We start from the raw sequence: 18145 nt of genomic DNA on the forward strand, positions 1-18145 counted from the left end.
CTGCTGAAACCTTCATTAACAGAGTGCCCTGTCTTTTGCAGCAACAATTATCATAATAATACATCAAAACATTTCATTTCCCCACTCAAAAATCCTTACATAAAGTTCTAGTCAACTGCCTTTTCTAGGATTGGTCCACTCTATCAATGGTCTCCTCTGCTGCCTTTTGAGATGCTAGATTCTAAGATCAGAAGTGGGATTCATCTTCATCAACCCCTGCAGAAGCCAGAAAAGCTCACTCCTGCAGATCAGGAAGCAGCCTCTACTTCCCTGGCAAGAGTCATGTTGTTCTACATACACTGGCCCAGCCTTCCTGACCTATCGTTTCTCTCTTTGGAGATGTTTGTCAACAGCCAGTAAGCCTACTTGTCTTATCAAAGGATATGAGGGAGGGAGAAGAGGGCAAGGAATGACTCAGATAACTGGTACCAAAAACTACCCTTTCCCTGACTACCTGACAGGATAAAGTTTACTGATGCTAAAAATGTACCAAGCTACCAACACTAGCCTGTCAAAGAGAATCCTGGAACTGATATGATAGTCCATTTATTGAAACTGCAACCTCAAGATTCTAACCGCATTAGTATTCACTGTTTGACTGGTGCCCCAGTCAGTTGCAATCCAGATTAAAATCACCTAAAGCCAAGCGGGAATGCTGGTATGACTCTGCAGGAGTGAAGACAATGGTGCAAAGGTGTGGGATTGACGGGTGGGAGAGAATTCACCAAAACTAAGCCATGGGAGTTCTAGGAATCACACTGAAAAGTCAGAGAATAACCCACAAAAGACCTTAACATCTGAGTATCAAGTCACATGAGAAGTGCTCTTCTAGCAGGAAGGGATGTGTCAATTCTAGATAAGGAGGTGGCCTTCCTCCCACCTGTAAGAGAAACATACTGAAGATACTGTTGTAGAACAGATCTGCCCTGGAAATACCAAGCTCTATCAGCCCTACAGCAACTAGCAGCACCTTAATGGCTGTCCCTTTGAAGGCCTTGCCTCCTATCCATATTCTTCTTTCTGAAGGGTTGCTCCTGATCAGGGGCTGCTGGGTACCACGAAGAACTGGACACACTCCTAGAGCCAAAATCCAGCCTTTTCTTCTTTGTGTGACAGCACGAAAGGTGTTAATGTTAGCATGTACATAGACGTGATCACTCTTGCACAGCCTAAGAGAATTCAAACTGATATTCTACCTAGACCTTCACTCCACCACCCACCAATCCAAAAGACTCTCCTAGTCTAAAAAATAGGTAGAGAAGGATTAGACCTAAGAGGCAAGATGGGACCTGAGAGAATAAGAGGAGGGAAAAGGCTTATTGGAAAGTGGCTGAGTCAATCTCTGCAATAAAGCTCTGAGGCAAAAAAGGGTAAGAGGGTAAAAGCCCAACTGTCTGGAAACAGGTGAGAGAACTAAGAAGCGTAGTGAAATATAAGAAACAGGAGACAAAGGGAACACCAGAAATGCTGCTAGGGTTATGAACTGTATCTCCTTCAAGATACCACACTACTGAATAAAATTCCTTTCCAACCATTTTTTTATTGTTGTTAATATGTCTTGTGCTTCTTTAAAAATACCATCATTCTGGGACCAACCTGTCTGATCTGGCATAAATGAGATTATACATACAAGGCAGAAGCTCTGTGAGTGCCTTTCTTCCTTCCCACCCCTCCCTCACCTGGATGGAGCTCTCCCACAAGAGCTGTCCCTACATCAGAAGAATGCCAATAAACAGGAAGCCCTCTTCCCAGACTAACACACCAGAAATCCATTTACTGAAACTTGCAACATCTGCATATTGTAGAATACAGTCACATTTTCACAAGAAATAGTTTGGAATGCAAAACCTATACCTTACTTACTAAATGGGTTCAACAGACTTAGAGTAGGAAAAAAATGTGAATGCGTAACATCCACAGAATCAGAATGTTAGAACTAAAAGGGCCTTTCAAAAACAGAGTCTAGACATTTTTAATGTTCCTTGGAATCCTGGACAACATGTAAACATAAGACAAACAAATTAGTTGGTCACTAAAGCTTGTACCCAAATATAGCTATCATAATCTCAGATTGCAAATTTTTTTAACCATGAAAAGTCTTACTAGTCTCACTACAGTAGAGAAAAAACAATCCTTTCAAACAAATACATAGTAAATATATATGGTGAAGATGTTAAGGAACTGCAACTTGCATATAGCAGTGGTAGAGTATATAATGATATGATCACTGTGGTAAACTGAATCACAGTTCACAATTCTTCACACTCCAATGTATTAGAATCATGATCCATATATTTGCCAGATGACTTTGCAGTACCACACACTAGAATGAACAGAGTATATTTCCCTACCCCCACAAGATGATGTGCTTGCCACGTAACTTGCTCTGGCCAATGGAAGGTGGGCAGAAGTGACGGTGAACCAGTTATAGTATGGCCCACATGAAGTTTTATCTAATTTTATTTGCCTTCTTTTTGCTCTTGCCATTTCCCAAGACAAGAGTGGGTAGTTGTCTGTCTAAAAGAATGAAAGACATGGAGCAGACCTAAACCCAACCTTAATCCAATCTGCAACCTGCACACTAGAGTCTGGAGTCTGGAGTCTGGAATCTAGCCTAGCTCATTTGAGTTGCAACCAACCCATAGACTGAAAGTGAAAAACAAATACTTACTGTTTTAAGCCACTAATTTTGCTTATTTTTATTTTATGTAGCATTATTTTAGCGATCACTGCCTAATACAACCATCTCATCTGTAAAGTTATCTGCCAATATCCAATCAAGTTGAAAATGCTTGTATGGCCCAGAAATGAACAATTCCAAGTATGTGCCCTAAATAGTAGTTCTCAGCCCAATCAGATCCAATACCTTTTTATAACAAATAATTTTAAACACTCTCTTTCTATATGGTAACAAATTTAATAGATAATCTATCTACTCTCACATATACATCTCAAATATATATATAATATCCTAACTATAATATAAAGAAGAAATAAAAAGAACACAATTTGTAATCAGGACTATGATGGAGCAAGCAAGGTGCCTAAGGTACATTGAAGGAGGCAAAGCTATACAAGTACTGAAGCAAGACTCTGAGTATTTCCTTAAATTCTATACCTAAGCACCTCATTTGCCTCATCTTAGTCCTGGCCTTTTTTTAAATAATACAATTGGATTCAGAAAGCAAATGTATTCATGACTTTGTTAGAAGACTTAATGAAGTAAATAGACACTTGCATCCACATAGCATCAGCGTAAATGCAACATCGACAAATGCAGGCTGATACAGTATATTGCATTAGTGGTTCGGATACTACAAATGGTAGTGCTATTAAAGTTATGAGTTTCCAAAATAGTGAACAATTCTTGGTAAAGTTCTGAACAAAGTAAAGTCTTCAGTCAGTTTAGATGGTTGTTTGGATTCTTAAAAACAATAGCATATACTACAACCATGACAAAAATACTGTTTACATGCAGAATGGAGGTTCTGAAGTCAGATCATTATAAACAGAATTTTTGTCTATATGAATACCTGAGAAAGATATTTAAAAATTATGTGGGACACAGGCAGACACATACATTGCAGATCATCAAGCATCTCTTGTCCTCACCCTCTCAATGCCAATCATTGTGATAACTGAAAATGCCCCACCAACCAATTTTTCCCAGTGATGTCAGAACTAAAAATTATCCCACACACGTTTCCAAACTTTTCCTAATTCATCCTATCATCACTGATAACACCTTCCCTAGAAAAAGAGAATACAAGTATAAGGAGAAGTTCATGAAGCATTCACTGTCTATCTGGTGTGGAATGGATATGCCATGGATTCACACAGTGGAATACTATACAATTAAAATAAATAGAGTAAATCTACAACAAGGAAAAAAATCTCATAAACATAATGTTCTATCACAGAAGCAACTGCAGAAAGGTATGTGCAGTAGTCCATGTAAAATTTTCAAACTCACAAAAACTACTATACTATATATTGTTTGCGAATACATTAAATACAAGAGAACAATACCAACTTTAGGAAAACAGTCACCAATAAAGAGGGGAGGAAGAAAAGAATGTCATACAGCTTTACTTTTATAGGTAAGAGTTTATTTATTAAAAAAAAAAGAAAAAAGAAAAAAGAAAAAAAAGGGAGACCGCGGGGGAGGGGAGGGAGCACGGCAGCAGGAAGTATACAAAATGAGCCTGGAGCATCTTGTCGGACTACAAAGTAAAAAAGCACCAAAAAAAACAAAAAACAAAAAAAAAAACCCACCATGATGGGGATACATCAAAGGGACACAGGAGCCAATAGGAAGAGCTCCCAAAGGCCAAAACTGTAATAACATAAGCAACAAAATAAAGCAGTATGAGCAACAAAATAAATAAAGCCATACTGGACTATAACCCAAAACATAAAAAATATCACAGATTCCATACTGAAATAGATAGATTAGAGAGATGATGATAGATGATGGTAGATAAAGAGATAGAGAGAGAGAGAGAGAGATGATAGATGATAGATAAGAGGAGACATTTTCTATGCAGAAGAATTCCAAATAATTGCTGTAGATACTCCGCCCTGAAGGTGGGTGAGAGACTGACCACACAAACAGGCAAAGACCAGACCATAGGTAAAAACAAAACTTCGACCTACAGCCTGCAACACCAGTCCTGAAAGCCAAACCACAACTTCTATAGTATCAGCCCCAAGAGTCATGGCTTGATCAATAACTGGCAGTTTCCCTAATCTTTGTCCCAATTTCTATTTAGGATTGACCCAAAAAAGCTAAATATGCTCCCTTAACCAATGATGTACGATGTCCTGCTTCTAGTTGGCCTGCCTCAGCTTCCCCACGCCAACAGCCTTCAATCAGGGCAGACCTGAAGCCTTCTCTTTTTCCTACTGTCAAGCTTTCCTATTTCTCTGCTTGCCTTGAGTCTCTGCCAAAAACAAGTGATGGTGGCTGACTCCTTCCCTTGCTATAGCAAGCTCTGAATACATAGTTTTTATTTATTCTCATTGGGTGGCCTTCGTTTATTCCACAAGGGGAAGCAAAACTCTTCCCTCCTCAAGAGTGGGCTGTGCAAAGTGACTTCTATTCTAAGCACAGTATTTGAGGGGTGTAGGGAGTAACTTTACAGTGTAGAACACTATCCCAGCAAGGTGATCAAGGTCATCATCAACAGTGATAAGTCAAGGTATTAGTTTGTATACCTGATATGGCATTTTACCTGTGTGGTCTTCTTCCCCAAAACCCATAATCCCAGAAAAATCATGAGGAAAAAAAAAAAAACAGACAAATCCCAATTTAAGAGACAGTCTACAAAATACCTAACTAGTACTCCTCAAAACCATCAAAGTCATCAAAAGTGAGAAAAGTATGAAAAACTGTTAACAGCCAAGAATATAAGGAGACTCAACTACTAAATGTAATGTGGCATCCTGGTTGGAATCCTGAAACATAAAAGGACATCCAATAAAAGTTTAGGAAATCTCAATAAAGTATGAACTTCAGTTAATAATAATGTATCAGTATTGGCTCATTAATTTTAACAAATATATCATACAAATGTAAGATATTAATAATAGGGGAAACTGGGTGTGAGGTATACGGGAACTCTATACTACCAGTAATTTTTCTGCAAATCTAAAAGTGTTCTATCAAATATAATTTATACAGTTTAAAAAAGAAAAGTATCATGACTATTTATAACAAAACATTAATATAAATAATGTTTAAATATGAGCAGTGGATCGCCACATTATATTCCTATCCTTTTCTATATGGATAAGAATATCATAATTATAATTTTTTCAATTTTTTTAATCCTTCAGAACGATCTCCAATTTAACCCCAACAGATTCTTGCTTTTCTCCCTTTTTCACCCTCTCTTGAGCCACACTCTCCTTTTCTGAAAGCAATGTGACACTGCTCATGCAGTTCCACTAGCCTGGGGTTTCTGAGAGCAAGGTCCAGCTCAGTAACTACCACCAGGCATGTAAAGCTTCCTTTCATCTCCTTATTTGGTACTTGTTTGTTCTTTTGTTCTGTACATATTTCACTTTGGATTTGAGTTCACCGTGTTTCTCTTTCGTTCTCTGCACTAAGTACTTGAGATAAAAAACCACGTCTTGGTCATCCTTCTATTCCTCTAAACCCACACCATGTACAGTAACTTGCTAACAGTATGACTCAATAAATGTATTATTTGATGGTAAGAGATTAGAGATTCAACATAAAAGGTCCTTTTCTGAAGTGCAACAAAGCAATAAAACAAGATCTGGGAACAGATTAGTAAATTTGGCTTTGAAATTACCCATGAGGTTAAAGCAGTTGCAGGAAAAATAAGAAAAAGTGTAACAGAGTACAAAGAGTTAAAGAATAAAGGTAAGATATAGATAATAAAAAGCTTATTCATTTTGACCAGGAATGGAGCTCTTATTGCTACTGTCATAAATTTTTCCTCAAAATTGAAGGGAAACAGAAAATTTACAGAGGATAAATATGTAAATAACTATGAAGAAGAACAGATGCATAGGAAGGAAGGAAGGAAGGAAGGAAGGAAGGAAGGAAGGAAGGAAGGAAGGAAGGAAATGAGGGAGGGAGCGAGGCAGGGAGGAATGAAGGGATGGAGGGAGGCAGGGAGAAAAGAGAACTACCAGTCTAGAGACTGACTGAAGAGAAAAGCTGATTGAGTCAGGCACTGCGAATTATAGAACAAGGTGAATAGTATAGTAGTAGCAGCAACAGTAGCTACAACTAAATATCTAAAATGTATTCAGCACTTAAATTGTGTCAGGCTTTCCTCATTTCATTAAACCTCCTAATAATCCCATTATCCTCAGTTATAGATAAGAGAGCTAGTACTAAGATCACAGAACTGGTAAAGGACTTGAATCCACATTGACCTTGTGCTAAAATGTGGTAAGGGCGCCATCACGTTTTATTGGGAGTGGCAAGGCTAGATACAATTAACAGAAAGGTCCCATGGACCTCCCAGAACACTTACAACTCACTGGACCTGCAGACCTGCCCCCTGGATGATGACCTGCACAGGATGCCTGCCCAAAGCCACACTTTAATGTCCCCAACAATGAGAACCAGTGAGAAGAGAAGATGGACAGTTGTCCTGAGCACCACGAGTCAGAAATGACAATAGTGTAGCTGGAACACTCACAAGCAGCAGTGGGAATTAACAGTTGTCACTAGGGGGAAAGGGAGACCTGCCGAACGGTTCTGGCTCATAACTGTTACTACTTATTCAAACCAATATATTCTTAGTCTTACACCACCATGTGAGTACAGCCTGAGAAATCCGGGTTTCTCTAAGTTACCTTGTGATCAGCGGCAAAAAAAGAAAGCAGAAATATGAGAAACCCACAAATATCAAAGTGAATCCCTTAATATTCTGCAATACTTTATCACATCATGGGTGGTTTGATTTACTAACAACCATCTTATTTCTAAAAGTAACATGTAATACATTAATTTTTTTATTGATTTAAAAATTTTACCATTCCACTTTGGATAATTTGCTATATCCTGTGGTAAGAAAGCTAGGACGGGGATCGTGTACATAAACATTGTGCTGCAAGAAGCAATGGTTACTTGTTTACTGGTACCTCTAAGAAAAGAAGGGTAAAAGCAATGTGCCAGGACTGGGAGAGAGTAATTTTCATCTAAATGCAACGTGAAAATAATAATGTCATTTCACAAATACAGGCGGGCTTCCTCCCTAGGAAGGTATATGAACTGTCTAAACTATGTAAAATCTCCAGTAAATAAATCTATTTGAAAGGACTTACACCAACTAGCTGCCACTTTTCAATCTTCTGGTTGCTAGTCAATGCTAAAAAGAAATTTCTATAAAGCTAAATATCAATAGCATTCACATATCAATAGCATATTTTTAATGAAATATAACACCAAAATACTAAATGATTGCAACAATGTCTTAATGTCTAAATATTTTTATATCTTCTTTTATTTTTACAGATGTTACAAATAGAAGAATATAGATTAAAAGGGGCTCTACATTTTACTTCTAAATCATGTTTACTACTAGAAAGTGAGTTAGACATGAAACAAAGGGTGGCCATAATGTTCAAGACATGGAGGGGGGAAAAGAGCTTGCTGTGACCACTGTTATACAATTCAGTTTTAATCCTCTCCATCTTAAACAGGAACGTGTGGTCTTATCTTTTTTAAGTCTTTTCACTCTTCTCCATCACATATATTCTCATAATTAAAACCAAAAATGCTTGTTTTTAAGAATTATAGTTCCTTTGTTTTTAAAATCTACCAGATATTGTTATATTATTTCCTGTAGGCAATCAATAAAAAATAACTATTCATACGAAAACAAAATATTTTTAGAAACACTAATTAACATCTGCATCTTTGCTCAAACTTAATTGATGTTATGTCATCATCACTTCTGTACTTTCCCTCCAAAAGTTGGATTGTTAAAATAATGTAAAATAAAAAGTTTGTTAAAATAATGACTTTCTCCAACTGATTAGATTTGCTATTAGATTTCTTATATTATATTTGCAGGCTTTTACCGAATGATAATACACACACAACTTTCAGTTTAGAGAAAAAAACTGAGAACAAGTTTCTAAAATTTAAAAATTATAACAGCCTCTCACACATCATCCTTCAAATGTAAAAGTGCAATTTAAAACACTCTTTGCTAAAAGAGCCAAATATATTAAGAAAGATTTTTCTATCTAAACCATAATGTTAAATACTCTGAGCCTAAACTAAGAAAAGTATAATTCATTTTGTTTTATTTTAAATGAAAGGTATCAGTGATAGAGGATAGGAATTCCCCTCCCCCTCCAGCAAAGCCCAAGGAAAAAGTACAAACCAGCTCACACGAGTTCTTATTGACACTATAGGAATCTAAATGTATGTCACAGAAAGGAAATCAATTGAGTCAAGTGGGTGTAATAAACTGCAAAACACCCAAACAGCATTATTTTATTAGTTCTATTAATAATGCTCAATATACAGTACTATTTAATAAATGAAAAAGATCAATTTGGTAAAGTAAATTTCATTCTCTCATTCCCAAGAGAAGGAACCTAGAAAATGGACAAGCTTAACAGAGGAAAGAACTGTAAGCATTCTACTATTATCTGTTGCTAATCAAATAATACTTTAGAATGGTGTAACTGACTTTTAAGCAAAACAAAACCATAAAACACTTTCTAACTCTAGATCACAAAAAGCCACTTCTTTTCTAAAGACTATTTTATGATTCAGTGTTTCACTGTTTGCACTGTTTTAAATTGTTAAGCTTTTTACTAAAAAAAAAAAAAAAGAAAAAAAATTATTCCTTGCTCAGAGATTCCTTAAACTCCTCTATAGGCTTGCTCAAAACTTCATAAAGACTGACACTTCACCAAGACCTTTTATTAGATTTGGAGGTCAACTTAAGAAAGTTAAGTTAGGGTTCTCCACAGAGTATGCTCATAACTAGTATAATTTCAGTTTCCTAAAATTAATAAAGAGAAAAAATGCTCTCTCCGATAAATGTCGCCTTATTTTGCGGAGAGATTTGGTAACTGCAATTAAACAGTGACTCCTCTGGCCACAGCCACAGCTAATATGAAATACTGGTAGAGCAAACTGGGCCTGTCAGTTTCTTATTTTAGCACAGTAGGTATTTTAGCACAGCAGCAAAGCTTGCTATATTTGAACGACTGGTAACAGTAACACTTGGGAAACTGTCCTGCTCCAATGTAACATTTAAAATGAATCACATTGCATATTCTCTCTCTTCCCCAAAACTCAAAACCCTATAACTCATTGTCCTATTTAGTGCAATTTTTGGATATTATTTAGAAAGAAAATCCGGGATGAGATCCCATTATATATTTTAAACTGTCATTTCATGATAAGAGACAAAGCCCCTAGAATACAAACTTCTAGAAAAACAAGCTACTATAATGCCCTGGATTTAAATAGTAGTTTACAATCTACAAAGCACTGTCTCATTGATCTTACCATCTCCTATGAAGTTGCGTTCCGGTCAAGGGAGCCATTCTTCATCAAGCTGGAAAGCCAAAGGCAACTATCTCAACCACACAGATATTCATAGAATGCCCAGTTCTGTGCCTACTACAGTTATTTAAGAAGTATAAACACCCCTTAAGTGGTATTTGTCCAATTGCACACTTTCTATCAATTCCATCCCAGCCCCACGTCTAGGCAATGTCTAAGTCGTCCTGACCCATCTGACCAGTCATGCTTATACCATACTATTACTTCTTCCCTAGTGTTTTCCTGTTCTGAATTTCTACATTAGTTCCACCACGGGCAATCGCCTCCTCTTAAGGAATGCTCCTTTTCCTTCCATTGTTTTCAAAATCTTGCCCCTGTTTCTTCAGAAGGATCATTCTATCTCTCTGAGTTTCTTATTGTCGTGATCCAAATAATAAGCCCAGTCTTGAATGCTGAGTATTAGCAATAACCCTCTGAACCAAGGAAAAGAAAAATCTTAGGTGATGAAGTAAAATAAGAACTACCAGTGCTATCAATCTTGGAAAGCCCTAAAAACACTCAGAGTAATCCATGCATTCATCTTTTCACATATCATCACTGGACAATGACCACAAATGGAAATTCAAAGATGAAAAAGTCATGATCCCCGCTCTCAAGCTCTTCTGGGTATACTAAGGAGATAGTCCCTTACAAAGATCTGTACCAAGTTCTCATTCTCATTCACAGATTAGGCTGCTTTCTCATCAAAATACAACTTTAATGTGTTCACTTGTATTGCTTCCTTTAATAGGACAACTAGTATTATACCAATACCAGTTTTGCTTTAAACAATTTTCATTCCACATGAACACAGAAAATATCAGCTATATAGTTGTTTATATGGGATATAAACAGACTTGTGAACAAGCCCAGGGAGCCTAACAGCCAATGATAAAGCAGGCAGCACAGTGCCTGGCTCATGTAAGAACTCAATAAATGTTAATTCCTTATCCCTTCCTAGTTCCAATCAGCAGATTTACACTCAATCTTATTTTTAAGATACAATTTGCTCATTGGAAACAAAATATACTTAGAAGCATTAGTGAACTTGGAAGTATATTAGGGAATGTTGATTGTTCGGCACAGAAAACAAATACAGAAACTGGGAGGAATATAACTGACATGAGATTATATGTCCCAATAATAATTGACAGGAATAATGTAACTCCAATTTTATAGGTACCTGCCTCCTCAAATAAATGAATAAACAAACCACTGGATGAATGAATTAACCAATGAATGAACACTGTTCAGAGTCAATGAAATGGACTAGAATAACCAGGTATACAATATATACTTGCTAATATTATTTATGTGCTATGCTCAGAACTCGATGCTAAAGGTCATTTCATTTAGAGTTCAAAATCAAACTATAAAATAGAGATTACTGTCTTTGTTGTATAAATGAGGACAGAGTCTTACAAAGTAATCTGTCCAAGTTACCTAGCAGATCACAAACTGGGATCTATACTCGAATATTCTAAATCCAATGCTCCTTTTCATTTCGTCACAGCTGGTATTTCTTTCAGTGAATATGCAGTGGTTTATGGAGAAAGAAATATTCAGTAAAATTGGCAATAAAGCAATTTCCATAATTCTAAAACTATTTTCACTCTGGCTTCTCATATAAACCTAGAAATGGTTTCTATGGTTAGAGGTGGAAAATGCAAATACGTGAACTTAAAATTGTGCTCAAGTATTTCTAATCACTTCAAATTATGTTTCTCTGTGTTAAATTTCATGATGTCTGACAATATTGTTCTGAAAAATTTCCCAGCCAAATCTTTCTTCTATTACCCCATCATTCCCGAAAGACAAGAATTTATTCCAGTTTGGTAGAACCCCAAGCTCTATTCTTACAGATAATGTGAGATACTTAACTCTGCAAATCTCTATGTCTGAAGTTCCAGGTTATATTACACAAATTATCTCCCAATGGAATCAATTTTGACTCAATATTCTTTATATTAAATTTATTTTACAATAGGAACCAGAAGAATAAGCATTCCTTAAATTCTACCCCTTAAGAATGAATCAAAACATATTAGTATTTTGGAACATTAGTAAACATTTCAGAGTAATCTTCATAATTGAATCAGTAAATGCAATTCTCAGTCTCATAAGAAATAACTACATGATAGATTCTAAAATCATTTCCTAAAGGACAGTGTTACTGCTGAGTCACTACAATCAACTGACACAGGTTTTAATTTATTCGACGAATACATACTGAGCACATGTTAGGCCCAAATACTCATCATTCGAGATCCTGAAGATACAAAAAAAGGCAGGGAAAAAAAAAAACAAGATAAGTGAAGTACCTACTTTCATGGAGTTTAGAGTCACATGGTGGGGACAACTATAAGAATGCAATAAATAAATAAATAAATACATACATACATACATACATACATACATACATACATAGATGGATGGATGGATGGATGGATGGATGGATGGATGGATGGATGAATGAATGAATGAAATCAAACCATGCTAAATGCTATGCAGAGAATTCAAGTCTGGTGATATTACAATGACTGGATGGTCATTTTAGATTGGATCATGATGGAAAACACCTCGAAAAGAAGTGAATTTAAACAGAGGTGTGAATACTGAGAAGACTATCATGCAAAAATCAAGTAGAAAGCATTCTGGTGGTGAGAACAGCTAGTACAAAAGCTATATGATAAACAGGTACAAGCAAGAGATGCTTAAAAATAAGACAGAATCAAAACATGTCTGGAGGGTAGCTACCTAAAGGATGCGTGGCAGAAATTCAGATAGAAGCGGTGGGAAGAGATCACTCAGATCATCAGACTTTGTAAACCAGGGTAATATATTTGGATTTTATTTTCAGTGAGGTGAAGCCACTGAAGGAAGCCACATAAAATCTGAACTTGTATTCATTCACTAAGAATTAGAGTCCAAACTAAAAAGAAACATATTAAGTCCATATATTCACTTGGTTCTACAATCTGCACTCAATGAAATTTATGCCAAGACACTGAAACAGAATTCTAGAGCTAGAAAGAACCTTAAGCAATGTAAAGCTAGCATTATACATGTACAGAAACTGAGGACCTAAGAAAAAAGCATCATTCAGATTGCTTCATTAATGGATGAGAGAAACGTTTCTAAAACGAGTTGGAGCAACTAACATGTCTGGGACATATCCTAAACTCAAAGCTGACATTAATCAGATAATTGTCCTTTCATGTGCTTATAAACTGCACCTTCATGAATTAGATGCAGATGACCCATCAGAGAATTTTTTAAGTTTTTGTGACAGTTTTTGACCTTTATCTAAAGCTGAAAACTTAGATGAGGCATATACCTAGAACTGTGTTTGATCAATTTCATTGTTCCAATCCCAATTCAATGGATACACAATAACTTAGAGATTCATTCATCCAGTGAATGGTAAGGACCTACTATGTGCAAAGAATGATACTGGAAAACAAAGAACTAGTCTAGTAGAAGCCATAAAACATGTATACAAAAAGAGAAGACACCTACACACAAACGCTGACATATTTTTATACATACACACAACTATAATTCATGCTAGATAAAAACTGCCAATAAGACTCTCAGATAATGCACTGTGAAAGTTGGAGGAAATATTTCTTTCAATTGAAACAATCGGAAGATAGCATGCAAGCTGGCCCTAGGAGGACGGTTGGGATTTACAGATGGGGAGAAAATTTTAGACAACAGGCACAGCAGGGGCAAAAGACCTAGGTAGACTGCAAGCAGGACCTCCAGATGAGAAATCCAGAATGTTAATTAAATTTAGAGCAGCCTTTTCCAATATGAAAATACTCAAAACTGAGCTATACCTAAAGTTATATATCATTTCAGTTAAGTCATGTGAGCATTTTGCATCACCTTAAGGTTAGTTTTTACCTTAACGCAAAAAAAAAAAAAGTTTTATAATATAAACAACCTTAAGCCCAGGTTAGACTTTTAACATTTGTTTTCCAAAGGGAATGAAATAGGATTTCAAAGATCTTTGAAAACTTGATTTTCAGGAAACAGAAAAAGAATTGGAAAATCACTTAAATTGTATGGTACAAAAATGGCAAAGGTGTACATTTTAAGAGGTGTTATGCAGTGTTTTAAATTCAGCATCTAAAATCTCAGAACACAGGGTAGATGAGAAAGTGCTATCAGCACAACAATATAAAGTAAGTTATGGAACTATTTTTTTAAAAAATCTATTCTATTGTTTTTCTTGAATAATATCCTGCGTGACTACTCCTAGTTATTAATTTTCTGCCCTTCTGGAAAAGCATTGTTTTAGGATATTGAAAATTAACTTGAAAACTAACTTGAAAACTAACAAGTAATGATATAATTTGGAGGTTTTTTTGATTTTGTTAAAAGTTCATTAAAGTAAATCATAAAACTATTTTCAAACTCTCCCATCCAACTCAAGGGCAGAGCATCAAAAAAATCAATTATCAAAGCTAATCGGTGTGTGCTATTCCTAATATGTGTGTATTCTCCACTTTTTTCTTAAAATTCATTTTTCATTATAAGATTTGGTCGCCTAAGTGAACTTTTCTCTTTGTGGTCTAACAATACTGTGGAATTCTTTGAACTTTATCCCTACCCTAAATGGCACAAGCTCGATGCAATGAAGGTCAAGCAAACCCAGATGATAAAAGTAGGAAAGAACAATGAAACTAAGGCACACCATGAAAAGAACCTTGAAGGTATTTTTACACATGACAGGAGAATTGCAAGAGAGGCTCCCATCGCCTTGTCCCGCTCCACTTTGCATTATGGGAAATTGCACTCATGTTGTAAACACCTTATTTAGCTGAGTTTTACAAACCTGTATATCTTTCCCATCATAGCACCTGTCACAGTGCCCTATACACAGGAGGCATTCCAGTCACTTATTTTTTAAAAAATGGATTTGGCACATTTACCACAAAATATGATCTAATGAGGTTAAAAATATTAAAGATGACATAACTGACCAAAAGATTGAGAAGAGCAAGCCAAGTAGACATCCAGAACAACTCTGGACCATTTTTACCAGATCCCACAACCTCAGAACAGCAGAGCTGGGTCTGTGTCATGGAAGCCTTGTCTTCCATCCGCCTCACCCATCTGCCTGCTTTCCTAAGGAAAAAGGCCGGCACCACTCACAGCTCCCTAAAAGCAGCTCTAGATTCAGCGGCCTCTCCAGGGACACTTGCCTTCAATTCACAGGAAGAGTAAACACCACAGGGCTTAGGAACAGCAAAATGAGTCCCATTAGAATCCATTTAGATCTCCCTGCAAGAGAAAGCTCCACCATGTAAAGGTCCCATATCCCTACCTCCCACTACTTCTCACAGAAATAACAGAGAGGTAGTTGCCAGTGTGCTTCTCCTTTTACCTTCATTTATGACTAAAATGTGCATAAAACCACACTGAAAACAGAAGTCCAGCATCATTGGGGAAAACAGGCTCAGGCTCCTTCTATCACATGTCTGGTGAGGTTCAGTCCATATGGCCTGTTCATTTTCATATTTTCTCTTTCATAAGCCCAAATGAGAAATCACCCTATACAAATTATTTGTGAGAAATGCTAGATTTAAAGCTGCTGGGAGAAAACCTAACAATTCCTTCTTTAAAAACTACACACATTCTCAGTGGGCATTTTGCTTCTTGCCTGTTCTGTATTGGCATGTATAGCACTTATGGGGATATGGGCACATAAACACATATACACAAATAGATGATCATTTAACCTACATTAAGAAAATGTAGTATACAAATGTGTATTCTGAAATAAAAGTTTTAATGTGTACTAAATGAGAAACATTCACGTTTTTAAAATACAATTTAGGGGGAGAAAAAAATCAAACACACTTACCAATAAATATAAGATTTCCTTACCACATATATTTAAACAACTGCTTAAAATTATAGAACTTTGGGACTAGATGATATCTTAGAGATATATTTGCCTAAAACAGGGAAGCTAGTATTGTGATTGTGAGAAGCAGACACTCTAAAAGAGGAAAAGCCAGAAAGCCATGATCTGTGGAATGACTGAAGGGTAGAGCAGCACCTATTAAAATGGTAAGATTATTCTACAGTGCAGAAGCCTATCTGCCTTGAGGGGTGCTAGCCCAAGGGATACTATGAAACCAATGTAAATATGAACATGAGTCAAGTTAAAACAAGATGTCTGAGGTTTATATTTAAAAGTGTAAGTACCTAACACACTAAGTACATTATCCCAAGTTTTCTAAAAATTGTGTTGGTGCAATTAACACTAAACAGGAAAATTTATTTCCAGACCTGGACTCCCAGGGTATGTAAATTACGCACTAGGTTAAAAAAAAAAAAAAATACACACACGTACACAGATACATATACACAGATATTGCATATACATGTATTCAGGACTATAAGGATTTCCCAAAGTACTGCGACATTAAACAAAAACAGAATCTAATCTCAAAACAACTCAAGGACTGTAACCTTTCCAGCAAAATATAATTTTTGTTTCTGAAGAGTGAGGTTTTTGTTTATTTTGTGGTTGTTTTTAATGATTCGGTTGGCTGGCTGCACGTTTATTAAGATCCTGTTCTCATTACTTTCTGTATTTGCCATGGATATGAGCCATGCGGGACTCACTTCTTAGCATGTGGCGCTTTACCTAAGACTGGACTTAACTAACTACCAGAACCTTATGTACGCGGGGAGAGAGAAGGGGAGAGAGAAGGGTAGAGGATCACAGATCTCTCCTTCGTCCCTTCGACATTCCGTTTGGTAACCTGACACGTCATCCACAATAACAGTACCTTCGGGAACCCCTCTGCCAGCCTAAATCGGAGCGACGTCCCTTCGTAGCCCCAAACCCAGGGAGCCCCAATCTGGGTGGGTGGAGGGAGCCCCCAGGCTGTCCCGGTCCCTTTTGAGGGGGGCTTCGCCGCCGGGCACTAGAGGCAGCACCCCGGGGCCGCCTGCGGCCGGTCGAGTCCAGCTGGCGTGGGGAGAGACGCCTCGCCCGACTACACTTCGGACGTTCAGCACCCACGGCCGAGAGCGTGAGGAAGGACACCGTGAAACTCTTAAGGGCCCTCGGAGTTCACGCGCAGACACCCAGGGGACGTCCGCGGGAACTCCCTGGCGCCCCAGATGCGCCCCCTCGGTGGCCCGTTCGCAAAAATAGAACTACCATATGACCCAACACTCATACTTCCAGGGACTTATCCAAAGAAATTCAAAAGGTTAAATAGAAAAGATACATGCATCTCTATGTTCGTTGCAGCATTAGTTATAGTAGCCAAGATATGTAAGCAACATAAGTGTCCATCGATAGACAATTGGATAAAAAAGAGGTGGTACATATATACAATGAACTATTACTTGGCTATAAGGAAGAAAACCTCTAACTTTCCGGGCGGGGGAGGGGCGAGCGCCGCGGCCCGGCTGCCCCGGCCTTACCTGTGCTCAAATTGTCGTTGATTTTCAAGGGCACCCGCAGGATGTAGACCAGGAAGAGCACGATGAAGAACCACACGGTCCAGAGATAAGTCCAAGACCAAACTATGCAGGACTTGAGCTGCTCCAGAAAGCCCGTGCCCGCTTCAGCCATGTTTCAGCGCTGCTCTCTGCTGCCGCGACTCTCGGTGTCTGTCGGGATGATTCACCGGCCCCGAGGCGCCGCTCGCGCCGCCGCCGCCGCTGCGCTCCGAGCGTCTCCGGAGCCCTCCCGCCGCCCGGGACACGGGCGCGGCGGGAAATCGCGAGCGGGCCGCAGGCACGCTTGCCTTTCCTTTTCCAGCCTTATTGCTAATTCTCAGAAGGCCTCTACAAGTGGCTTTCGTGGGGAGATCACGTGGCACCTGACCCCTGATGGTCCGATGCCATTTATATTTATTATGGTCATATTTAGAAAGACAAGCCAAGGGATCACTGAGGGAAACTTTTGACATAATAACTCACATAAGTTGAGGGCTTCCTATGTGCCAGACACCGTTTCAAGGTTTATATGATCTCATTTAATTCCTTCAACAGTTCCCATTATATAGATAGGGAAACTGAGGCACAAGACCATTGAGTATTTACCTTAAACTC

General features: G+C 37.7%; 1 protein-coding gene across 3 annotated transcripts in view; it reads right to left on the reverse strand.

Annotated features, from left to right (window-relative positions):
- The window catches only part of ST7 (suppression of tumorigenicity 7), a 242395-nt gene extending 224518 nt beyond the window's left edge, over window positions 1-17877 (reverse strand). Inside the window, exon 1 of one of the 3 annotated variants that reach the window (XM_006910581.3) lies at window positions 17513-17873. In XM_006910581.3, coding sequence (XP_006910643.1) covers window positions 17513-17663 — 151 coding nt within the window. In that variant the 5' untranslated portion in view covers window positions 17664-17873. Of the gene's footprint in view, window positions 1-17512 lie in introns of all 3 variants that reach the window. The other 2 variants (XM_006910582.2, XM_025045941.1) reach the window with 2 other exon arrangements.
- Between the last annotated feature and the right edge of the window lie 268 nt (window positions 17878-18145).

Source organism: Pteropus alecto, unplaced genomic scaffold, assembly GCF_000325575.1.
Source record: "Pteropus alecto unplaced genomic scaffold, ASM32557v1 scaffold22, whole genome shotgun sequence".
Classification (NCBI taxonomy): Eukaryota; Metazoa; Chordata; class Mammalia; order Chiroptera; family Pteropodidae; genus Pteropus; species Pteropus alecto.